Source organism: Crocodylus porosus, unplaced genomic scaffold (genome assembly GCF_001723895.1).
Source record: "Crocodylus porosus isolate Cpor-Errol unplaced genomic scaffold, CroPor_comp1, whole genome shotgun sequence".
In the NCBI taxonomy this organism is placed as follows: domain Eukaryota; kingdom Metazoa; phylum Chordata; order Crocodylia; family Crocodylidae; genus Crocodylus; species Crocodylus porosus.
This window is the reverse complement of record NW_017728886.1, coordinates 35,391,225-35,417,778: the sequence shown is the minus strand read 5'-3', so window position 1 is coordinate 35,417,778 and position 26,554 is coordinate 35,391,225. Positions and strand designations below refer to the sequence as shown.

Below are 26,554 nucleotides of genomic sequence, written 5' to 3'. Positions count from 1 at the left end.
ACGGTGGGATCCCCTTGCAAGCTGACAGAGTTCCAGCCTGAAAGAGCCTCTTGGGGCTGGGGAGGCAGGGAGCAGGAGGTGCCACATGCACATACATGCATGTGGCAGCCAGGCAATGTGGTGGAGAGCCACTCCTGCAGCTCCCTCCAGGGACGTCTTTGGGGGCATAGGCAACTTGTGTGTGTATGTGTGGGGGGGGTCACAGGCAATGCATTTTGGGGCGGTGGGGAGAGGCATGTGGCCTGCCTCAGATTTCTGTACCTATGGCAGGGCATGGGGCTGCAGCTAGGATGGACCAGCTCCGGGACCCAATGAAGGAGGGAGCACTGTACTACCACTGCTGTACCTCACCTTGGTGTGGACATGGTGGCATGGTACTCCCTCTTGCACCGGGTCTCACCGGCTGCACCACAGAGGCAGCTTTGCCTAAAGGTGGTTCAGCTTGGCTGCAGTCCTGTTCCCCACTGTGGGTACAGAAATCTGAGGGGGGGGGTCATGTGCCCTCCTCACTTCCCCATGCATTGCCTATGCACATACCCTCCCTTCCCCCCATCTACCCTCTTCCTCACGCACTGAGGGGACTGGGGATTGGGGGCAGCGGTTTGGGAGGGAGAGGCACCAGCAGGACTGAGGGGACAGGGGCTGTGGGTGGGAGGCACTGGCAGGACTAGGGGGCTGTGGGTTGGGAGTGAGGGGTACTGCCAGGGCTGGGGGAGAGGGAGCTGTGGGTTGGGAGTGAGGGGCAGGGGCAGGTCACCAGCATATCAGGGCTACTCAAATGCCACAAAACAGCATGGGGAAGCGGGTAGCTACAGCTGGACCCAATGTCTTGGTGAGCGAAGGAGGCAGGAGGAGCTCTGATTTTCTATGATAAAAAAAAAACCAAAACAAAATCAAATGCCAAAATACATAAGTATTTAGAATTTATTTTATTATAATGATTGAGGCACTGGTAGGCTTCCAAACTGCTTTAAAATTGTAAGTATATCAATAAAATGTTGTGTTCAACTGATACTTAGATAAATAGTGGTGTTTCATTTAAGTTGTGGAAAAACACAGATTTTGGGTTCTTTAATCAGAGAATTTTGAATTTTTAAACAAAGAAAACTAAGATCCCTGTGATCAGCCTGTATTCTGTTTATTTTGTATGTTGGAGAATGAAGCACTGCTGAATGAATTAAGAATTTGTGATGCAAGCTTTCTGTGTGTTGGGGCAGAATCTTGTTAAAATGGGTTTTTAATCAGGTAAAAGGAAAACTCATCGGTTTCTAATAACTTAGAAATAATTAACTGGATATGAAACTATTAATATTTAGGGAACCCAGTATACATATTTAACATAAAAATATTATTTTCATAACTTATGTGATTAGATGGATTCAAGTAAAGAGTGACGTTAACCTAAAAATAAGAAAAAACACATCTTTTTTAAGATTGTGTTGGGTGAACAATTTTTACAAAAGTTTTTTGCTAGATTTTTTTAAAGGTCTTACGTTGCCTGCCTGGTATTTTAGGAAGCAGCAGAATTTAAATGTGTGTGTTATGTTTTTTGTCTATGGCAACACAGCCCATTTTAAAAGAACTTCACACATCTGACTAATAAACCAAGCTGCAGTCCTGCTCTGGTAAACACTAAAGCTCACGTATAGCTTTCCTTGCATAAGTAGTGGTGTAATGAAGTCAACGGAAGTGGTCTTGTGAGTGAAATTATACCCATGCTTGAGTATTTGCTGGTCTGGAATCTTTGTATTATGAACACAAGTAAAAATTATTTTACACCAGATTGTGGTTGCTCATATGTAGACGTTCATCCAAAGAACAGATGAACATTGTCTTTTCCTAACTAATGTTAGCCTATGCATTCTTTTGCCTACCTACCATGGAGTGGGCTGGTTTGTGATAAGCAGGCTGGAAAATTCTAGAGTGCAGGAGTACATGCAGTTCCAAAGTGCATTGGTTCAAGAAAGACTACCTAGCATAGCTATTTATTTTGTCCAATGACTACATGGCCACAATACACCCCTTATTTCTAATTATTTAATTGTAGCAAACTGCTCTTTTTTTTCTTGCAGTAGCAGATAAAATACCTACTTTTAATATCCTATTTCTTGCATACAGTAGCGAAAAGGAGGGCGAGTCATCTGCTGAAGATTAGACTCTGTCTCTGCCTTATAAAGCCATGAGCCTGGATTTTTTTTTATCTTTATTCTGCCTTTCATAAACAAGGTACATATAGTCTGGGGCCTGTTGTATGCAAGAAAATACAGTATACAAGATTGCAGTGTAGAAGTAAGTTCATTGCAATATGTCTGTTCACTGTTTTTCTTTAAATTGTAAGTTCCTGTTCATAAGTTTGTGTATACAAAGAGAGCTTTGTGTGAAAGATATACATAAAGAGTGGAATAATAATGCAAGAGCAAAATCACTAGCCTTAACTTCTTTAGTTTTATTGAGAGTTTGTGTTTTCCTTTAAATCCATATATCCTGGAGGTAAGTGAGAATCTCAGCTAGCCTTGAAAGTTCAGCATAGTCCTTATCTTCATCATTGTTAGAGAACAAGTAGATTACATGAAAGGGCTCAAACCAGAGGGTATATAAAAAATAATCTTAATTTTGCCTACTTTAAAATAAGAATTTGAAAAAATTTTAGTATTTTTGAATTTTTGGAGTTGGCAATATGCAGGGAGTACTTGATGATTCCATGCTGCATCAAGAAGTGCCACCGTGCAGCTACCCCTGATTAGCAGGAGTGTAGTTTAAGATTGCTTATTAGTATAATGAGAATAACCATTATCCTGTATCATAGGGTTTTTTTTCTTTTAGTTATGCAGTCATCAGATCTGGAGAGCACCAAATAAGTTTGAGTATATAGCATAATATATATACTATATAATTGTATCATACTATCATGCTGAACATCTCTAATGTATATATTTGCTGGTGCTCATGTATAATTGTCAGTTTGCATTTGAGTAAAACAATGCAAACCCTACTGTGTAACAAAAATGAAGTGAAAGATAGAGTTACGTTTCAGTTTGATATTGATTTGGATTGCGATCACTCCTGGAGACAAGTCATGTTAATTTTGGTTGTAGAGATTAGATTACTACCCCTGCTTTTTTTCCCCTAGGACAAAATGTTTGAAATGAGATCCCAACCAATAAAATGCAGTGGCAGATGTAAGCAATTGCATTGCAAAGTGTCTGACAAGTAGTTCTTGTCATCTGGCATACTTTTTTAGGTCTCAATATAATGTTCAATGTATAGGCTATTTTTTGCAGATTGAAGAATTATTCTTGTTAGTTAAGTGCTACTTTAACCATATTTCTAACATCCAACTTTTTTAGCAGACACATAACTGTTAATCCAATGTGTCCACTGTAAACAGTGGGAACATCTGATTTTTATATTCTTGTAATGGAAAAGCAGCCAAAAGTGGTATAATGAATAGAGAGGTAATACCACGTATTACAAAACTGAACACCATAACATTTTATAGATACATTTGGTAGATAGTAGGTACAAAATATGAGAAACATCATACCAGAGGAGAATTGCATTTATAAATTATTACATAGAGATATCCCTATAAATTACTGGTTCTGTTCTACTGATGGTGTCAAATATTTGTCGCTTACCTTAGCTAAAATCTTCCATCTTCTCTGGCTTTTGCTACAGGAATTTTTCGGACATTAAATATGTCATCTTATTTTTTTTTTAATTTTTTTTCCTATATGCTAAATTTTGGTACCTGTTAATGATAACTTGAGAAAAGGTTAAACTGACAGGTATTTGAGTCACTTTCCCTGTACTACAGTAGTTACTTTTCATTCTGACAACAAAATGCATACATTTGGTAAATCATTCTTAATATGTATTGATAAATGTGTTTGTTTATCTGCTAATTTGAATATCAAATGAAAATATGTTTTTAATTTGGCCTTGCATATGTTTTCCAAAGGTACTCTCTTCTCACTCCCCAGTTCCTCAGCCGTAACTCTGTAGTGACCTGTGGCAGTTTAAAATTCGTGAAGTCACATTATTATCTAAGAAGAGAAAATAAATGTTAAGCCAATTGAATACTTTGTCTAGCATTGTCTTAATGTAAATTAAGAGAAAAACCATAAAATATTATGTTGGGTTTGCTGGTTGTTATATGTAAACTGACAGGGTCCTTTTGGTGCCATATACTTTGAAATGTGTGGCTATTTATTTATTTATTTAATTTTTTCTGGTCATTATTTTCTTTTCTGGGGTCATGTTTAAACATATACTCTTTTTGTTCTGTAATTTTAAGTTACCTTTAATGAGCTAAAGGTTTGTTTTTGTTTTTGGGGGGCCAGGGTGGGAGGGAGACCAAAACTTACATTAAAGACCTGTAATGTATTTGAGAAGTCATTGAAAGTATTTCAGTCTTGTCAGTCATGGATTTATACATTTGAAAGCCAGGAGGGACCACTGTGTTCACCTAGTCTAACTTCCTGTGTAGCATTGTCTGTAGGATTTTCCTGAATCAAACCCTGCAGCTGTTTGAAGCAGTACATTCTTTTAATTAAAAAAAAAAAAATCAGTCTTGATTTAAAAATTTCCAGTAATGAAGAATCTGCAACAGCATTGATAAATTGTTCCCATGATTAATTTACTCACTGTTTAAAAGTGAGCTTTAAAACATGCACTTTTATTTTCAGTCTAAATTTGTCTGGCTTCAACTTCCAGCCACTGGCTCTTGCTAGATATTTGTCTGCTAAGTTGAATAATGTACTCTACACTGTATCCATTAAAAAGGATATAAAAAATTGAATAAGATGAAGAAAGAATCATAAAAAATTCTGTTAAAACCCCCTAAAAATTCAAGGCCTGGAAAAAAATGCCTTTTATGTGACCGTTTTAAATTAGTCTGCAAGCCAAATCTGACCTGTGATGCCACTGGGTTTAGCTTGTGGATCTGGTGTTCTGGCAGTGCAGGGTTTCACCCTTGCTGGGGTTGACTGGTGAGCAGCTGCACCTGTGTCAAGCTGGGAAAGGGAAAAAGTGGTAGGGAAAAACCATGGTGGTAGGGGCAGTGGCAGACACTTTGGAATACCAGCTTGTGTCAGACATTAACTGGGTTGTTCTAGCTTCTGGTTTAGATGCTGGGTGCATCTACACATGGCTGACTAGTGCCTCCTGAGTCAGAGGGGGCACTTGCTCCCCCCGTCCCCCCCCAGCCAGTCAGCAACCAGAGGGGAGGGGGTGCCCTGATTTTGTCGACCGGGGGGGGGAACCTCCCCCTTCCAGTCATACGTGCCAACCCTGAAAGTGCCAGCGGCACTCCCAAAGTGCCAGCACTCTTCTCCTGGTGCCCCGACTCCCTGGTCAGTGCTCTCGGGGGGGGCACCAGCACTCCTGCTTGTTGCCTGAGCAGGGAATGCTGGCTGTCAGGGAGCACGCTAGTGTTCTCAGGGGGTGCATGTATATTCCTATGCACCCCTTATGCATTGCCACGGCATCTACACATGCCCCTGATTGCACGGTTGGTACTTTTAAGCATTGAGCTGAAGCAAGTACTGAATGACTGCTCAGTACCCACCAGTACTGCACAGTCCTGGCAGTGCACGGGTTGTTTTTAGCCCTACTATGCAGTAGCAATGAGCTACTGTGCAGTTGTGGTGGCATCATGGTTAGTGCTCACTGATGCCAAGTCACTGTAGGGACAAGCTACATCGCCATAGTTTGTCACTACGATGGTGTAGCATCTTTTGTAGACAGGCCCAATGAGTACAATGAATACTAAAACACTTGTTAACCTACCAGAGAAAGGTATAGCGAGGACCAGTGGCTGCAAGCTGAAATAAGAGAAATTTTGCTGAAGACCCAGCACCGTTCCTAAACAGTGAGGTGATAACTATTTGTATATCTATCAGGAAAAGTGAGGGAATTTCTGTCTTTTGGTACCAACCCTGAATGTATGTCTGAAGGAAACACTTTGGTCAAAGAAAAGTTATTGAGATTGGTGGCTGGGGAAATTGAGAAGTAGTTTACTGTGCTAGTCTGAGTCAGTCAGAAGGCAGGTACATACCTGGCCAGAATAGATGATCTTATTGCTGTTCTGGCTGTGCTGAAGTTCTGCAATTCTGAGTCATCTCCAGTGTTCCAGAATTTGTTGAAAGTTAACTTCCAGAGATCTTCTTGTTCTGCTCTATTAAATTAGGAGATCCCAGGTAACGTAAAGACAAATTTAAAAGAGGCTAACTAGCAAATAGTCTGAGTTGTAGATAATGCAAACATTACAGGCAAGAGTGATAGGCAGAGGGATGGTGTCAAGACAGGAAGGAAAAACACGTATAGCACAATTTTTTTCTTCATTGCTCTTGATAAATCTGGCATATTGCTCTAGTAACGGAGCAGTATCTTTATCAGAATTTCTTTCATTCTGGATCTGCTTTTATATTGTTTAACTCATTTGACTCTGGGTACATATAACTGTGTCCTTTTGCTTTCCTTGTTTGCAGCAACTCACGGGTTCTAACTGAATTCAACAGTATTTACTCCTTGCTTATTTCTATCTTTGAGGTTTTTCCTTTTTTCTTTTTACATTTGCATTTTCCCCACTAAGGTCAGTGGTTTTTCTTTAAAAAAAGAAAAAAGGTTTGTGGCATCTGGTAAAAATATTCTTAATCCATTCCTAGTTAACACTTATTTTCAGATTTAATATTTTCTCCCAGCTGATTTTTCTCAGAACTGTGATGTAAAGGACACTTTTCTGGTATTTATGTTGCTAGCAAGCATAATTCAAGCAGCTGTAAAAAAAAAAAAAAAAACAACAACACAAAAAAACAAACCAAACCCAAAAAACATACTGCCTAATCCTTCTGACTTGTGTGAATAGTATATAACATTATTCTATAAAACCTCTGCTGTAGACCTCAATGAAGAATAATGAACCTGCAGACCTTCCTCATGCATGGTAACTTATTCATACTTAGTTATACAAGTAGTCCCATCAATTACTTGTGTGAGTGTTCATTAACTTGAGGGAGACTGCCCATTTGAGCTTCTAATAATCAAAGAAATCATTGTCTATCAGCAGTATTTGTACTAGAAGTGTCTATGATAAATTAATTAATACTCTGCCTGTGTTTTTTTTTCTTACTTTTTGCAGTCGTATGGAAAAGGGGCTCGAAGAAAAAATCGATTTAAAGGATCAGATGGGAGCACATCTTCGGATACTACCTCTAACAGTTTTGTACGCCAGGTCTGTTATGCTTTTTTTTTTTTAGTCTGCCCTTCAGACTCCAAAGAATTTTACAAACGTCTTGGTTTTCAGGGAACCAGATGGTCCTTATTATATCAAGGCAAAGCATAGTGCTGCCAGACAGAAAATAGTGGACTTTTGTGGTATCATGGAGATTTGATTAATCATGTTTTTCCTGAGAACAGTATTTACTTTATAAATGAGTTATAAAACTATTGTCCTGCTTTTTATTACTGAATTTGTTTGATGCGACTAAGAACGAAGTAGGTGGTAGCATAGCATGGCAGGAGGACCTGAAATGACAGCTTCCGTCAAGGCATGAGGATTTTCTGCTTTAAACAGTGCTGCATGAAGGCAACATTAGCTTAGATCCTTTGCCTCCTCCATCCCCGTGTTACTTCAGGATCCCAGCTGGAGGAGAAATACTTGGCAGCATAAACCCCTGTCAGACGTTCCTGTAGCTGGTAGAGAGTGCTGCAAAGCACACAGAGCTTATGCAGAGTTACTGAGTCTTTTGTGAATTCTCTGAAGAGGTGTATTCTTTAGAATACAAATACTAATTTTTATGGAAGAATTCCAAGGAAGTTCTGAGATGAACTTTCTAGAGATTCCAAATTTGCATGTGTAGCTGGATGGGAGTTGATTTGGCTAGCAGACATGGTGAGAAACTGCAACGATAAAGTATATGCAGAACTAAGTGTGTTCTGTGTAGAGTCATGCTGTAAAAACTCAGCTTTTTTTAAAAGAGAATTGTTTGTAGCTGTTATGGTTAAGGTCAGGACTTTACATAAAGTGTATGTAAAGTAGTTCAGTGAGAGCTGCTTATGTCTGAGACATCTGAGACGCATCTGAAACAAAATTGTTGTGTGTACATTTCCCCAGCAGTTTCAAGTGCAATTTTGCAAATAATTTGATACTTTCCCAAGAAACTTCGGAATTAATTCATCACTTGCTATAGAACTGATCATTTTGTTCAGGCATGTAGTTTTCATTCTCTTTCCTTGTCAGGTTTCCTTACTTGTGTGTGTGTGTGTTTTACTCAAACTTAAAATCTTAACATGAAGAATTTAAAAGTGACTTCATATACTTTTATATCAGCTTTATTAACACATCAGCATAGAGTATTGTACATTCCATGCTTTGGGGAGGTTATTCTGGTTTAGTACTTCCTGGTACTGGTTGCATTTTGATGAATATGGGTTTTGGTTTTTTGGCATTTGGTATAGATATAAGTGAAATCCAAAAGGGGGAGATGGAGTATGTAATTGACAGTATGTTACACAGTATAAAGATAGAACCTGTGGCATGCTTCAGTAAAAACTTTGGTTATAAACACTTATTCTGTTTAAAAAATAACTAAACACATAAAACAATGTAACTTGCCATACAGAAGAAAAGAAAATTGTTTGTGACAAGGGCTATAACCATCAGAAATTAGAGATGAAGACTGGGAGACCATTTGGAACAATTTGTCTCCACATCCATTTGCATGACAATAAAAGAAAATTATATTAAAATTCTGTATTGATGGTATCTCACTGTATTTAAAATTAAATGCATCTATGGTACAGGAATGTGCAAGTATTGGCAGGTCATTTGGGAGGATTCTACCACATACAGTGGGCATGTCCCCACCCTTGTTCCAAAACAGTTTGATTCTGGGACATGGTTAGGTAAATAACGGGATGCCCACCATTAGATAATCCCTGTGTTCTTATTGAATTTTCCTGAGAACTTTGCAGCATATTAGAGCCATAAGAGGTTGATAACTTGTCTTCTAGTGGATGTGAGGATTATAGTTGCAAAAACCTGAAACAGGGGAGAGGCCCAGAAAATCACTGAGTGGTTCCAAAATGCTTCAGATGATGGAACAATTGTGTTGTCAAGTAATTGTCTATAGAGGCAAAGAAAAAAAAAGATTCTTACTTAAAAATCTTGAAATTTGCTGAAAAAGAATCTTCTGCCTTCAGAACATTTCAAAACATTTTTTTTGAATATTGAAGGAGAGTAAAAGTTCTATGAGCTAGCAGTTAAGAACAAATTTGGAATAAATTCAAAATCTAAAATCAGTGATGAGTAGAAGATAGTGAGTCTTGTATTAATTAGAACTCTGAGGAAAAAGAGGGTGGGGGTGAATTAAGAAACAGAAGTTTGACATCAACTATTGAATGTCATAGAACTGTTAGAGGAAAAGAATGCAAGACTCTTCTGTAGACGCTGACTTGAATTAATGGAGCATTGTTGATGGAATATAAATATCTGTCATATAAATCTCAGGGGGTTGGATGCATCTGAAAATGTTCAACCTATTGTTTGACAAATTGTATTTGCTAATAAATAACATTTAAAAAGATTAATCAGAGATAAGGACCTGATGAACAACACTCCATGTTTAGCAATGAAATGTAGTCTGTCAGTTGAGGGGAAATATTTTATGAAGGGATCTTTTTCAATAGTCACTTTCCAAATTGCTTGGTAGCTGTTCAGGGACTTTTGAAAACGGGGTACAGCGGGCGTGGATCGATCCAGGATATTGTGAAAGAGGACTGCAGGAGCAACTGTACTCCCACTCCCAGCTTCTCCCATAGGGGATGGACAGACAGGGAAGCAGCAACCAGAGAGTTTTTCGTAAGTCCCTGAATCAAGTAAGAATCCTAACCCCGATCCTTCTCTTAGCACTCCCTCTTCTTCGCTCCATGCTTATCAGGTTGCCCCATCCATCCCCTGCTCACCACAGCTGCTATCCCAGACTCCCCCAGGGTAGGCGGAAGTCAGAGCCACTCCTGTCCTGATCTAGTCAGAATGCATGGAGAGCTAGGGGCAGTGACAGTGGTGGTAGCAGGTGAGGTCTCCCTGGCTAGGGACAAACATTCAAAAAGCCTGAATTGATTAAATCTTTGCAGGCTAGTCTAATCTGGCTAGGCTGAACTGGTTTGTAATTGCACAGACATCCCAGGCATGTAGGCACATGCCTGAAGTGGTTCAGGCTAGAAGGGGGGGGATGGAGAGGGACTCTAGGGCAGCCCTCCCTTCCTTCCACAGGGCTGAGCTGAAGGGGGAGTGGCCAGACCCTGGCAGGACACTCTGGTTAGCCCAGCAGGGAATTTGATAACAATGTTTATCACCCCCTAACTCAGTGTTTATCACCCCATTAAGAAAACAACAGAGAGACATTACCAGCTACCTGTTGATTCTACCTATTGATTGAGCATGGACTCTGGCCAGCATGTGGTCTGCTAGCTGATACACGGACACCTCCTCAGTAAGGCAGAGGGGAGGGGGGAATTCCTGCTTAGCAAGGAGTGGTGAGGGGGAGTGGGGGAGCAGCCCACAGTCTGTGCTGGAGCTGCAGCCAGTAGGCAGAAGGGCTGTGGAGCAGAAGCCCCACCCAGGCCAGACAGCATGCCAGGATACTGGGGGTGTCTGGTTTGTCTTAAACTAGCAAGGGGTCTGGGACAGACATTAGATAAACCAGTCTGAGCCAAATCAGTTAAGTCTGATACTACATTCAACCAGGTCTATCTCAAACCAGTTTCAGCCATTTTCAAACTGGTTTATGTGCACTGAATATCTGTTCTGTTACAGGTTTAAAACAGTTTCTGATCACTCAAACCAGTTAATGTGTAATGTTTGTCCCTAGCCTCTCTCTGTGCCTGCTGCTGAGTTGGTTGGAAATACCTAGGGGGTTCAGGTAGAGAAGAACTGACTCATTGCTGAGCTAAGCATGGCTTCCCAGGTAGTCCAGCTGGAACAGTCCAGCTGGAGCTGGACATTTGACTCTGGAGCTTTCCCCATCCCCAGAATAGCTGGAGATGGCAGTGGACAGGGGTGCAGGGTGGGAATGGGAAGGGAGGGGAGGTGTTGCTGAGGATGGAGGGGAAGAGGGTGGGGGGTCGTAATGGAAATTTCTTACCTGATTCAGGGACTTAAGTCCTTGCCTGATGTTCCCACAGTGTGCCTGGTTGCTGCCACTTGTCCTCCCTTTGCCTGTTCCCTCTACCCGCCTTCCCCTTACCTTCTTCTGAAGCTCTGCTCCAGCTCTGGAGTAATCTGCAGTGGCACTGGCCCTACCATCCAGACAGAAGCTGCAGCTGCAGCTTTGGGACCAGCTGGTTTGGGACTGCAGTGGAGCAAAAGTAAGCTAGGTGTGGGGGCAGATGGCACATTCCCTGTTGTGCTGTCCTCAAGTTTCACATGAGGATCTCCTTTCCATGCACCCTCTGGTCTCACTGCAGAATCTCCTGCACACTCTTCCAGCTGCAACCTTCATCCTTTACCACGAGTCACCACGCCCCAGGACAGCTGGTGGTTCAACTCTGGCTTCAGTTCCGAGTCTGGGGCCAAAATTGGAACTGAGCTACTACTACCTGCCCCAGGCCGGTACTCAAATCTGTGACGAGGCCTTCCCTTGCCATGTTGTTTGTGGGGTGAGGGGGAGATGGATGACATGCCTAATCTTTGATTTGATTAGATACCCAATTCAGTGCTCTCCCTCTGAAGTATCTGTCCCTGCCACTATCGGACAGGGTAGTGGGATAGAAGAAACATAGGCCTGACCCTGTATAGCACTTCTTATGTTCTCTTTTTCCGTAGGGATGATAGAAGTTTATTAGCATGTTAATGTAAACATAGCATATTTTTATTAAAAAAAAAAGATGTAGCATTGTAACACACAAGTGGAATTGTTTGAGTTGGATGGAAGAAGCATGTTTCTTTTTCTCAGTTTATCCACCATTAGGGTTATTATAGATTATCGCACTGCATCAGTCCTGCTCTGACCCTTGTCTGGCTGGAACAGCTTGATACCCTCATCATAATTAGAAATCTCTATTGGCCTTGGTAGGGTAACATGCTAGATGCTCAGTAGATACTGGACATAAGTCACTGATAGTACTTATGAAGGAGGTGTAGCTGCTCTTCACTCATTAATGTGGCCTTTCTAGAATAACACAAATGAATATTGTACAGGATCATTTTCTGTATTTATATCTTTCTTGGATAACTTCCATTTTGCAGTAACCTGTTGTTTTCTCTTTTGCAATACTCATTTTTGGGCATCAGGGAGATGAATTATTCCCATTTTTTCATGCAAAGTCCAATAATTTGACTCTTGTACAAATGTACAAGATGAATAAAGATCAAGAAGCCCAGGATTTGAAGGCAACAACTTTCTTAGTATCCATGATTCATGGTTTGGACAGATGACTTTTTAGGTAAAAGGGGTTGGGAGTCTTAGCTTTTTTGTTCCCATGTGTACACTGTCTTAGCTAAGAGACTAAAGTACATTAAATCCGTATCTTCTTTTGTCACACAGTAAATAGTTTATCAATCCATGCTCTGAAGCTAATTTCAAGGTAACCTATCCATAAAATAAATTAACCTAAGTAAGTTTAAAATCCTGTGTGAAAGTCCAATGGCAAATAAAATATGCTGTAATGGCTAAATACGTATGTGTTTGGAAAGAAATGACACTCATCCCTATCACTGAAAGAAAGCACACGAGTAAATAAAATACTAGAGATATTGTGCAAGAACAGCTTAATTTTCTCTGATTTTCACAGTATAAAAGCATCCCAATCTTCAGAAAATTATGTGAACCCATAGATGCATGGTCCTGTGAATTCAAACTTGAGCAGGTGAAAATGTTGATGTCTGTTGTTTGCTTTTTAAGACAAGTTTACTGTGTCTTCATTTTACTGTTTCCTTAAGGACATATGTGCCCTGGCTTTGATATATATCTGGCAAGATTCCCAAGATGCATACCAAATGTTTCAGTAGTGAGGGGAATGCCACTTAGTTTATCTGAATGAAATGGCAGCACAGCAACATTTCATTCAAATTATATGATAATCCCTTGGGTGTATATGGAGATGAGTTTTAGTCAGGTGAAGTGTCCTCACAAAATGGTATGTGTTACCAAAACCTTAAATTTAAAGTACAGAAATAGGACAGTCTGTCTTGATGAACCTTCCAAGTCATTGTTTCACAGGATATTGCCCTTAATAGGTATAAAAGACCATGAAATTGAAGCAATAGTTTTTTTTTTTTAAAGTTCTGAAAAAACTTTGAACTTTGACCTATTGTGCACCTCCCAGGTACACAATAGGTCAGATCAACCCGTCAAAAACATTGTGAATATCTATTGCTGTTACTCAAGAAACACTTACTGTTTCCTCTTTTCTAATCTGTGAGCACAGGTAGAGTATTTTATTAATTTTTTTCCTGGAATCTTTATTGGTAATCTCAACCTAGAGAACCCAACCTGACTTTCTGATTGCACTATGGGCATGCAGAGCTAGTGTCTGTGGGGTGCAGGATATCATATAACATGAACTAATATGATATGAAGTTTTATCTGCAATAAAGTTGGACCCCTGTAGTCCCAATTATTGTCAGTTTTGCAGTATCATATTTTTATCTTTGCTATTGATCAACTGTGGTCATGATTTCTTAGGAGCTAAGGAATGCACTTACATAGTGTTCACCATTTTTTGATCTTTGTAGTGATAAGCAGCTCACTACAAAAACTAGCTATGAAGGCCTTGGAAGGGAGTCTAGTTTGTAATGAACCACAGTTTGATGAATGTATAATAATATTTTTACTCTCAGTTTTTCAAAATATGGATTAGGCAATTATATGAGCTAAGTATTTAACAGAAAATGGTATGGCACTTTCCATTAATAATATTGTAAGCAAACTCCGTGTTCTGTTAGCACCACATATTTTGTGGTTGCACTTCTAGACCGGTCTTTGTTCAAATATTATTTTGAATCCTAATAATTAACCACAGAGACAGTGTAATTTAAAATATGTATTGTAAGGACAGATTAAATTGTGAAATAGACTGGAGACTCCAGGCCTGCCTACTGATATATTCAAGCTTTTATTAATCTATTCTTTCAGCCTTTAAGTTCTGGCTTGATGCCTGTTACACTGTGTTCAGTTACAAACATAACCATAAATAATGATGTAGCAAATTTATTATCCTTCTGCTTTTCTGTAAATGCAAAAGGGACTCCTTATTGTGCAATTACCAACTAAATTTTATGAATGGTAAAGTGTTCTAAAACTTGAACACTTACGAAGTTATTTCTCCCCTGTAAGTATTTACTTGCAAGCACAAGCCTCTTATCTTTAGGTACAGCAGAAAAGTGTCAGAAATATTACTGTTCTTCAATTAAATCTGAATCTCTTCAGTCTGAAGAGCTGACCTGAATCTCTTCAGACCTGAATCTCTTCAGTGTCCTCAAGAGGAGACCGAGGGGGGTCTTGTGGCTGCCTACAACCTTATCAGGGGCCAGCAGCAGGGACTTGGGGAAAGTCTGTTCACCAGGGCCCCCCTTGGAGTCACCAGGAACAATGGCCACAAGCTGAGGGAGGATAGGTTTAGGTTAGATATTAGGAAGAACTCCTTCACGGTAAGGGTGGCCAGAGCCTGAATAGGTTCCCCAGAGAGGTGGTGCTCTCACCTTCCCTGGAAATCTTCAAGAAGAGACTGGATGGGCACCTGGCTGGGGTCTTATGACCCCTGCCACCCCCAGTGCTCCTTCCTGCGCATGGCAGGGGGTCAGACTTGATGATCTGTCTAGGTCCCTTCCCACTCATTGATTCTATGATACTATGAAATGTTTGTATGGCCAATTTATGTCTTTCCTTTCTGTGCATTCAGGGGAAAGAAGAAAACTGCAGTACTCAACTTTTACACTTGTATTTTTTCAGACCCATGAGGCTAAGGGTGTCTGTTCATGTGGTGAGCCTTGCAGTGTCATTCTAGAGCAGTGTATAAATCAGAATGTCTAAATATAGACCCAACATTTACAGTTGCCCAGTCAGACTGTTCATGCTACTTGAACAGGGTTGATAAACGTGGTTGATCTTTTTCCTCAAAAAAGGATTTTTATTTAAATATGTTTTTTACAATTTTAATCTCATATTTTACTTTGTTGACTTAATTTTAAAAGGAAAATATAATTTAAACTGAATTTAATACAAAATATATAAGGACCCAAGCTATAAACTCTTACAAAATTTACATTAAACTAATTTCTGAATCTATGAGCCTTTTATATATATAAAACACAACCAAAAACTATTTTGCTTTTTTTGCATAAATGTTTGGGTTGGCTGATGCAGCTCCTTTATACATATCATGACCAAAGGCTTAGCTAGTAAATAAGCAATATACCACTTTATAAAATTACAAAACTGTAAAATATAATAAGACTCTGAAAATGTTAAGCTATACAACTGCTTAAATAAATATAAATCTTGCTATAGGTAGCATCCTGGGTAGCAAAATCTGGATGGGCCAAATCTGGCTTATTCTCATTGTTACCAATCATGTTTTATGGGTTAAATCAACCACTTTAGAAAGCTATTTGAGAACAAATGAGAAAGCAGGTTGATGCTGTCCACTTGATGATTTGAATAGCTCATCTAAACCGTCTTGATTTCAGCCAGTTCACTCTGTCCCTGGAAAAAATATATGTGGATGTGACAAAGATCACAATAGCTAGAAAATAGATGTAAAATAATGCTCATTTGCCAAAATAACACTTTTTTTTTTGTTCACCTCAATCTTTGTTTCAGTGGATGTTTCACCAAAATATTGACCCATGCTAGTTATCAACTGTTTCTTACTTTTGTTTTGTTATAGTTGTATAGAAAAAAATCAGCATATAATTGGGTAGGGCTTGTAGTATTACCAAATATTGAGGCTACTTAGCACTTCCTATTATCAGGCCCTATTTTTGGGTGTTCATAAATTTTCTAAAACAAAAGTTTGGGGCTGAAATATTTTCCATGATAGATGTGTGCATTTGGGCGATTTTTTAAATTTTTTTTTTTCCCCCCTGGAAAATTACTGGTGAAGTCGTTCAACAATTTTCAGAAGTGAAGCTATGGAAAATATGTTGCTTTTCAATTAAAAAAACCTAACAGAACAAACATGACAAAAAATCCTTGAAAGTCTTTTCCTTTAGATCCTTGAGAATTTTTTAACATGTGGGTGATTTCAAAGCAGGGGAATTGACATTTTGGTGAGCAAGCATACTGGGGTGGCATTTGTAAGTGGTGTGCCTTGTGCTATTCTGCTAGAATTGGAGCAAATTATAAGCTTCTAAGGAACCTATGTTCCCATGTGGTCAGTAGAAAGTTCTGGAATGGCAGCTGCTAAAGTGTAAGAGGACTCCATCATCAGTGAGCATCTCTTTGTTCAAATCCTACTGCTGACTGGATAGCACATGTACAATCCCCACAGGGCAGTTGAGCATGGTCCTTCCTGCCTAGGACTAATTACAGACTTCCTCTCTGTTTGCTGCTTTCAGAGTACAGTATCATAATTAAGAGCTTGAAGCCTCTTTCTACTGTACTTCCCCCTAACCTCATTTCCTCTTAGGGCAAGGGAAGACTGGGTTTGTGAGCTAGAGAGAGGATTGGAAAAGGAACTAGGGATCTGGGAATCAGCAAGACAAGAACACTGACCCGGTTGCACATCTGGGCTGTAGGGCTAGAGACAGACATTAAACATACACTGGTTTAAGTGATCAACCAGTTTAAACAGAACAAACATTCAGTGCACATAAACCAGTTTAAAAATGGCCAAGACTGGTTTGAGATAAACCTGGTTGAATGTATTATCAGACTTAACTGTTTTGAGTCAAACAGTTTATGCAGCATCTGCCCCAGATGCCATGCTGGAGGACTCTGGCTCAAGTTAAAACCAGGATGTTCTCTGGGCTGGGCTCTCTGCTCCAGTCCAGCAGGGCTGACTCTGCCCCTCCGCTCTCTAGCCCCAGGGGCAGGAGAGTAGGGAGAGGAAGAGGAAGACAAGGAAGAATTCCTCCCAGCACTGAACAGAGCCCCCCTCCCCACCCCGTGTGGGGAGAAGTGGGGGGAGGAGCAGGGGGAACAGTCCCTCTCTGGGGCCAGGCAGCTTGGCATAGAGCCCCTCTCTCTACCCTGGAGGAGCAGGGGAAGAGTTTCCCTCTGGTGCTGGGCAGCTTTCCAGACCCCCCTCCCCACAATGGGAGGGGTGGAGGAGGAGGAAGAGCTTCCCCCAACCTTAGCACTGACCCAGAACCCCCTTCCCCACCCTGCAGTGGTGGGGGAGAGGGTGGAGGGGCAAGAGTTCCCTTCTGGGGTTGGGCAGCACTGTATGCCGGGATTGCTCCTGGCTGTCAGGGAACCACTGGGGTGGACAGAGTTCTTCCCTCCACTTCCTCCCCTGCCACAGTGGTCTGGCCAGGCTCCCTCTTCCCCTATCCTCACTGCAGGCCAAGGTTGGGGTTTACTCAAGCCTGCCCAGGCCTGGCTATGCTTGCTTCCTCAGCTCAGCTTCCCTGTAGAAGGAAAGGACTGCTCTAGTACCCCCAAGTTTTTGGACTGAGCCACTGCAGGCATGTATCTGCATTTCTGGAATGAAAAGAAAACATCTGTCCACTTGCAAATAGGTTTACTCTCTGCAGGTTAAACTAACTTGCAAAGATTGAATCAATTTAGGCTCAGGCTTTTTGAATGTTTGTCCCTAGCTATGGGAAGAGCTGTGGATGGCTGGCTAAAGAAACTGCTCAGTAAGGGTGAAGCGGGGGGATGACAGATAAACTTTGGAAGGGAAACTGAAACTATAAAATGCCTATGGAGGGAAGAGATGGATCAGATGAGCACAAGGGAGAGTGGGAATGGGAAGTAGAGCAGATCTGGGATCAGGCACAAGGGGTGGTGAGGAGGACTGGGCAAAGGACAAGTTGGAGAGGATAGTTCAGAGTATAGTCCAGATGTGTAATCCAAGATTTGTGGATCTCCTCATTCCTCTGCTGTTAGGAAATATTTGTAGACATCAGCAAATTGCATCTCATCCTTTTCTTGTGGTGGTTCACGTTAGTTTACCAGACAGCTACTTCTATTGACTATTCTATTAGCTTAGGTATCACAGGTCAATATAGTAGATATTAGGGTTCCAACATGTAGGGTGAACACCCATCCCGAATTGGGTAGGTGGGCACCTCAAGTCCCAGTCCCAGGCTGCATGACTCTGGGACAACATTTGTCCTGGGTTTGCAACCTCATGCAGGGTCCAGGGGGATTGTTGGGTTTCCCCTTGCAGGCTGGCAGTGTTCCAGCCTGCAAGGGGTTACAAGGAGTAGGACACAGGGGGCATCATAGACATGTGCATGCCTGCACAAATGCATGGGGCCGGGAACACAGCCAGACAGTGTGGAGAGCAGCTCTCTGCAGGTAAGTCTATTGGGGGAGGGGTGGCAGGTTGAGGCCCCCATGGTGAGGGAGGGAGTGGGGTAGGGGCATTGTAGGGCACCCCATTTTGTGTTTGGGGTCGGGCAGACGAGGGCTGCCCGCTGCAGGCTTAGGGCTCCCCAACCTGCCATCCTGCCCCTGGGGGCTCTGCACTAGCGGCACCGCTGTGACATGGGGCTCCCTTCCCTGCCTGGCAGCAGCGATGGCAGCAGCATTGTGGAATTGCACCCCTGCTGCTGCTGTGCAGGCAGGGGGTGCACAGCCAGCACAGGGCAACCAAAGAAAAGGCAGCAGGGTGGAGAGTCTGCCCAGTGTTCCACACTCCGCTTCTTTTGGCTCTGGTCCAAAAGGATCCGGCATGCTCATGTGGTGAGCAGGGAGGGGAGAGGGAAAGGTGGTCAGGTGTCCCACCTTCCCCTTTTGAAAAGGTAGTCACCCTACCAACATGTGGATGTCAATGCAATGTCACATGATGCTTTTTTTTAAAAAAAGGACATTATATACAAAACACTGTTAAAAATAGTTATAAAGTCAAGCTCCTAGAAGTGAGAAAATGCCAAAATTAAGGTAGTGTGTACAACCTTAATTCAGATCTATATGTGCAAGTCTTATGAACACTCCCTGCCACCCTCCTCTTAAATGACCCATACTTCATTTCTCTTAGATGACCCCCTACCTCAGATGAACCAACTGTAAAAATGTATCATTATTGTATAGTTTTGGAGAATGGCATATATAGGGTTCTGAACTATCTTGCTTTAGAATTTTGAAGGCATATTGTAAGTGAGGCAGGAGACTGTGTGAAGAGAAAGGATGGCTTCATGTTTAAGTCACTTTGTTCATCTCTCAGCACCCTCTGGTTCTATTCCTCTTATACTAGACATGCAAAATAGTCAAAAAACCTGTCCTTAAATGTTCTGTGCATGCTTCATCTGACAGTTAAACTGGGGAGACAGATATTAATGAATGAAGTCCTGAGAATATATAGCAATAAGCATCATAGGAAAAATGAGTAAATTATTAATTTCTGTATTTGGAAAGGAATGTGAATAGTGAGAAGTAAATGAGCCATGAGGGAAGATCCATTAACTCATGAGAAGAAAATAAAATGTAGATTAGCTGCTCATTATGTAAGCCAGTATCTATTCAGTGCACCGAATGATACAGGAGTCCAGAGGAAAATAGGTACAGGATCATGCAATTAAATTGCTAAAGGTGGAAAAGGCAACGCCAGGCATTTCCTAATTTACAGCTGGCTAGCCTTACAAATACTGCTTTACTCTTTGGCCTTGCTTCTTACAAAAACATGTGTGGGTGTACATGTGCATATTGTTTGAGAAGTTCAGAAGTTACTTTAGATTGATAGGATTTATTATTGAAAGTTGCTCCATAAGAGAACTGAAGGAGTTGGGAATTGTGAGAGGGTCCCTCCTACAGCAGCCAGTTGGTTAGCTACAGCCAGATAAAGGGTCTGCAGAGATTGCCTACTGCTCCAAAATAAAGAGTATTGTTGTTAATTCTTCTCATTCACTGTGTGCCTGTGCTTACTGAAGTTGGTGATCACTAAAAGGTTAGACATAAAAAGAGCTTTTTTTTGTTGTTCTTGTTATTCCTTACAATTTTGGGGACACTAGTGTCTAGGGACTCAGGTTGTAGAATAGGTCCATGCTGCTAAGCCCTAACAAGCACTTAACAAAGAGACAGTTTTGCCCCAAATGATGTTGCAATTGTAAAAGCTAAAGGCATTTTTCCACCCTTAAGAACCTCATTCTTCACTTGTCAGAATGATGTCTGACTGTTTTTCAGAGACTGTGTGCAATCACTGATAACAACAAGGTAGTATATCACTTCTAGCCTGCTTAGCTTGATTTGTCTTCCGTTTTTGGTGTGTAGTGAAGCTACCACTGCTGCCATATGGTACTAGGCCAAATTAATTGCTCAGGCATGCAGGGATGAAGTCAGGAAAGCCAAAGCACAATTGGAGTTGCAGCTAACAAGGGATGTGAAGGGTAATGATAAGGGCTTCTACAAGTATATTGGTAGCAAGAGGAGGATCAGAGAAAGTGTGGGTCCCTTACTGAAAGCGGGAGGCAACCTTGTGATAGAGGATACAGAAAAGGCCTTCAGTGTCTTCTTCATCTCAGTCTTCACAGGCAAGGTCAGCTCCCAGACTACTGTATTGGGCAGCACAGTCTGCGAAGGAGGTAAACAGCCTTCAGTGGTGGAAGAACTGGTTAGGTACTATAGAAAAAAGCTGTATGTGTACAAGTCTATGGGGCTGGATGTGATGCACTTGAGGGTGCTGAGGGAGTTGGCTGATGAGATTGTAGATCCACTGGCCATAATCTTTGAAAACTCATGGCTATCAGGAGAAGTCCTAGATGATTGAAGAAGGGCAAATATGGTGCCCATATTTAAGAAAGGGAAAAAGCAGGATCCAGGGAACTACAGACCAGTCAGCCTCACCTGAGTGCCTGGAAAAATCATGGAGCAGATCCTCAAGGAATCCACTTTTAAGCACTTGGAGGAGGAGACGGTAATTAGGAACAGTCAGCATGGATTCACCGTGGGTAAGTCATGCCTGATTGCCTTCTACTATGAGGGGACTGTTCTGTGGATGCAGAGCGACCAGGAGATGTGGTGTACCTTGATTTTAGCAATGCTTTTGATACGGTCTCCCACACCATTCTTACAGGCAAGCTAAGGAAGTATGGTCCAGATGAATGGACTGTAAAGGGATAGAAAACTGACTGCAGCATTAGGTTCAGAGTGTAGTAATCAATGGCTTGATGTCTAGTTGGCAGCTGGTATCAAGTGGAGTGTCCCAGGGGTCAGTCCTGGGGCTGTTTTTGTTCAATGTCTTCATTAGTGACCTGAAAGATGGCATAGAGTGTCCCCATAGCAAATTTTCAGATGACACCAAGGTGGGGGCAGTAGTAGATATGCTGGAGGGAGGGCTAGGATTCAGAGTGACCTAGATGCATTGGAGGGTTGAACTAAAAGAATTCACAAGAACATATCCAAAGTTATGCATTTAGGATGGATGCATTTAGTATGGAGCAATCCCATGCACCAGTACAGGCTGGGGGCTGACTGGCTGGGCAGCAGCTCTGCAGAAAAGGAACTGGGGATTACAGTGCACAATAAGCTAAATATGAGCCAACAGTGTGCTGTTGTTGCAAAAAAGTGTAACAGCATACTGGGCTGCATTGGTAGGAGTGTTGCCAGCAGGTCAGGGGAAATGATTATTCCCTTCTATTCAGCACTGGTGAGGCCACATCTGGAGTACTATGTTCAGTTTTGGGCCCCCCACTACTGAAAAGATGTGGACAAATTGGAGAGAATCCAGTGGAGGGTGATGAACATTGTGAGGGGTTTGTGGAGCATGACTTATGAGGAGAGGTTGAGGGACCTGGGCTTGGGGATTTAATAGTAGCCTTCAACTATCTAAAGCGGGGTTCCAAAGAGGATGGAGCTAGACTGTTCTCAGTGGTGGCAGATGACAGAACAAGGACCAATGGTTTCAAGTCAACAAAGGAAGTTTAGGATGGATATTAGGAAGAATTTTCTTACTAAAAGGGTGCTAAAGCACTGGACCAGGTTACCCAAAGAGGTTATGGAATCTCCATCCTTGGAGATTTTCAAGACCAGGCTAGACAAAAGCTTTGGTTGGGATGATCTAGTTGGGATTGGTCCTGCTTTGAGCACAGGGTTGGACTAGATGACCTCCAGAGGTCCCTTCCAACCCTAATTTCCTATGATTGTATAATCTCTGGAGTGACTCTGTTTTCAGTGGAGCCACACCAATGATGAATTTGGCCTATATGGCATAGCAAATGGTACCTCCAAGTCTTATGTCTTTTAATCAGATTTTCTGATATGTCTTACCATATTTACCTGAATGCAAGATGACTTGAAATTTAAGATGACTCACTAATTAGATTCTGTACATGAATAATTATAAATTTGTTTTGAGTTTCCCATGTATAGAATCCAGTTAGTGGAAGGTCATTTAAAATTTGTCATCCCCCCTACTGCTGTGGCAGGAAACATAGTGGTGGGGAGGGGAAGGAGCTAGATCCCCACTCTTTGCTCCCCTGCCCTCTGTCCCCCTGTGTCTATGCCTGCCCTATGCTATTTACCCCACTGCCTTGTGTTCCTTTTGCTGCCTGCCCTTCTATGGCTCCCTTGCCCTCCACATCTGTGCCTGCCCCAGCACTCCTTGCCTACCCACCCTGCTTTACCTTCTCTGTGTGTGCTCCTCTGGGGCAAACAGCAACAGCCTGGTCTCAGCCCAGTTCAGACAGAGAAAAGTGGCAGCAACTCCTGGATGGTCAGGGTGGGAGCTGGAGCAGAAGTTTAAAGGAGCAGGGAGAAACTTCAGGGAAGGGAACAGCAGGTGAGGGGTCAGATGCAGGTAAGACTCCTTACCTGGTGGGGCAGGCTGCAGGTTTCCTCCCCTTGCATGCACATACCCTGAAGCCTTCCTCCCACCCTCCACCCCACAGTTACCTTATTGCCTCCCCTGTACTGCCCCTAGCTGCGGGCTGTCTCCCCAACCAAATGAGACATTCTAGCTCGGGGCATGCCGTGGCTCAGCTCTGGCTTCGGTCCAGAGCCTGGGGCCAAAGCTGAAATTGAGCTGCTACCTGCCCTGAGCCTATACTTAAATCTAAGATGAGGCTTTCTTTTTCCCTATGCTGATGTGGGGGAACCTCATCCTGAATCTGAGTGAATACAGTATTTTAAGCCGATTTACATCCTTTTATTTTTTTTATGTTTTTACTTTTGTATCTTCAAATATCAGACTTTCCACTACTATTAGCAGTTTATTTGTCATGGAAATGTATTGCCTTAAATAAAATAAGCTTAAATTGGAGTCCATTACAGGCAATAATTCATGAACATGTACATACTACTCCCATCATTTGGAGTGGCTAAACTTCTGTACTGATGGCAATGCATAGCCTTAAACCAGCTATGGAAGCAATGGAAGGTCTTGAATTCACACATTCCTTGCATCAAACATTTATTAATTTGGACTAATTTTAGTGGAGCTTTATGTATGCATCCTGGTACTAGAAAATATACTGAGGAGTACCACAATAAACTATGCAGACATTTTTAGTGTAGCAGTAGGGTGGTGTGGTGGATGAATGTAAGAACTTCCTGAGTGTACCTCTCAATTGAGCTGATGGCTTAATTTGTGAACATAAGTTGGATCACTTTGAACTTATTGGGTCTATAGAATTTCTGGCCAGTATGAAGGTTTTATAGAAGTCCCTTTTGTCAGGAAGAAGTTTGTGGCACTGCCCATTCTGACCCTGTGAAGTGTGAGTTGATTAGAGGGCAGAAGAGTGCTAAGCAAACCTGATGAAAAGGAGATCCAACTGGGAGTATCATTAATTCTCCTTTGATGTCTTTCCTGCATCATAGGAGCTTTTAAAGATTTCTCAAATGCTTTCTTATGTTGCATATCAAAATTCTCTTCTTTAGCCTGTCATTCTGCTCTTATCTGCTTGCAACAGAGTATAAAACAATTGCAGCAATAAACAGATAATGAGAAGAGGCTACTGAATGCCTCAAAGTTTTGTGGGAGAGGCACTCTCCTTATGCCTCTTTATCCCCTAGGCTGGGGACAGACATTCAAAAAGCCTGAGCCCGAATTGATTCAACATTTGCAGGTTAGTCTAACCTGGCTAGGCTAAATTGGTTTCTAACCACACAGACATCCCCTCTGGACTGAAAAAAATCGGGCACATGCCTGCACAGTGGCTCAGGCTAGAAGCCGGGAATGCACTAGAGCAGCCCTCCCATCCCTTCCACAGTGCTGAGCTGGGGGTGTGTGGCCAGGCCCTGGCAGGATGCTATGATTAGGGAGGGGTTCCCCCCCCACCCCCAGCAGGACAGCAGGGAATGTTTATCACCCATAACTTGGTGTTTATCAATCCATTATGGAAAAAAAGCTTCTTTCAATTAGTTCTAGCTCCTCTTAAACAGTTTTTCCAAGGAAGGACATTACCAGATACCTGGTACAAAAACCTGTCTGCCTCTTTCCTCTCCCATAGCATGGACTGTAGCCAGTCTGTGGTCTGCTAGCTAATGCTAAATGAGGTCTTTGTAAAGGCAGGGGGGAATAATCCTGGTTTAGCAGAGAGATGCCAGGGAGATACCTGCAGTATCTGCTGAAGCTCCAGTGAGGGAGCAGAGGGGAGGGCCCAGAGAGTCCCAGCCAGCCCAGAGAGCATGCTGGGGAGTCTGGTTAATCTTAAACCAGCAAAAGGTCTGGGACAGGCATTTGCATAAACTGGTTTGAACCAAATTAATTAAGTCTGATACTGCATTCAGCCAGGTTTTCTCAAACTGGCTTCAGCCATTTTCAAGCTGGATTATGTGCACTGAACATCTGTTGTGTTACAGGTTTAAACCAGTTTCTGATCACTTAAATTGGTTTATGTGTAGTGTCTATCCCTAGTCCTGGAGTCTAGAACTACCTTTATAGCTTCCAAGTTGCATGGCTCTGTGTAACACATTTAATGAGATAATTTGCATATTTGGAAATGCATTGCATTCAGCTATACACTTAAGATAAGGTTGGTATGGCCTGTTCCAAGTCATGGTGTGAGCAAGTAGGAATTGAAGAAAATTCCAAAGCTCTGGTTTGATCAGTGCATGCTGGAGGGTTTCTGAAATTGCTTAGTAGATAGGTGGATGCTAGAGGATGTCTGTGAGGGTTTTGGTGGGTTGTTTGGGAAGGAAATAAGCTGGAAGTTAGAAATCAGCTAGGGGGGAGGTGGGGAACTGGATCACCTCACCCATCACCTGCTTCTGCTTATTGTTTCTGTCCATACTGCTACTTTATGGTGCTTAGGTGCTACTTCCTTTGGATCCAGCAGGAATAGAGAAGGTAAAAGGAACTGCTTGGTTCCCCTACTCGGCAGATACTATAGCAAACCCAAGAGATGGTAGCATCACCGGGTCTTTATGCAACCAACATAGCTCAGTTGTAAGAATATGTAACAAGACACATTCATGTGTAGGGCCCTGATTTGGTGGACTGCGTGGATACCGTGAAATTAGCCCTACACTGCGATTTTTAAGGGTCATGAGCCTGTGCCAGAAAAATGCATGAAAGTGCAGGTTTCCCTTTGCTAGCAGCATTCCAGCCTGCAAGGAGAAACCCAGGCTTTCTCAGTTTTCCAGTCTGCAGGTGGCTGTTGGGGGTGTGGCCAGGATGCAGATAGGCAGCCAGATAAAGATGAGTGTATAGGGAACAGTGGGGGAAGGGGGTTTGGAGGGCCAGGGCTTGGGAACCGTTGGGGTGGGGAGTCGGTGTGTGTGTGTGTGCCTGCCATAGTTAGTGGAAGGCCAGGGCTAATGGACCTTAGCCTCACAAAATTTTTGGCAGCAGCTGATGACAGCAGCAGCACTGTGGTGCTGCCATCCTGCAGCTCCCCAGTGGCACCGGCGTGCAGCCATTCAATCACCACCGCTTACAGCCGGACCGTGCACCAGCCCTGCAACAGCTCTGAATGAGCAAGGGGTGGGGGTTAGGTGCGGTTCAGCCCTCCCAATAATATTTCCCCCCCCCATCACTTATGGTGCCTGCTGCACATGTGGCATGTGCGCAGGTGAAGTATAATTTTTCACAGAATATTCACAGAACTCTCAGGGACCTATTTGCCAAGATCAGTGGTAGTTCTGTGAATATTCCATGAAAAAATGATACTTTACCTGCACACATGCCATTAAGTTTCTACAAGAAATCTGTTATTTTCTAGGGGGGCCTTTTCATGTGTCATTTGAAATGTGTGGCCTTGGTGGTAGTTGCTGTTGAGCTTTGAATTTGGGGATAAGTTAGAATGAGCAGAGGTTCTTTTAAAACAATTGTCCTAGTTAATAGAAATGTTGTATTTTGTTTGTTCTTTTGAGTACGCAACAGGATCTTTAATCATTAACGATGTGGACATTGGAGTCAGGAGTGGACTGGCCAAGATCGCCGATGACACCAAACTTTGGGGCAAAGCATCCACGCCAGAAGATAGGCGGGTGATCCAGGCTGACCT

General features: G+C 42.2%; 1 protein-coding gene across 2 annotated transcripts in view; it reads left to right on the top strand.

Annotated features, from left to right (window-relative positions):
- Window positions 1-26,554, top strand: part of CACNB2 (calcium voltage-gated channel auxiliary subunit beta 2) — a 408,974-nt gene that overhangs the window by 11,054 nt on the left and 371,366 nt on the right. For both annotated transcript variants that reach the window (XM_019532357.1, XM_019532348.1), the window contains exon 2: window positions 7,142-7,234. In XM_019532357.1, the coding sequence (XP_019387902.1) occupies window positions 7,142-7,234 (93 nt within the window). The remainder of the gene's footprint in view (window positions 1-7,141; window positions 7,235-26,554) is intronic.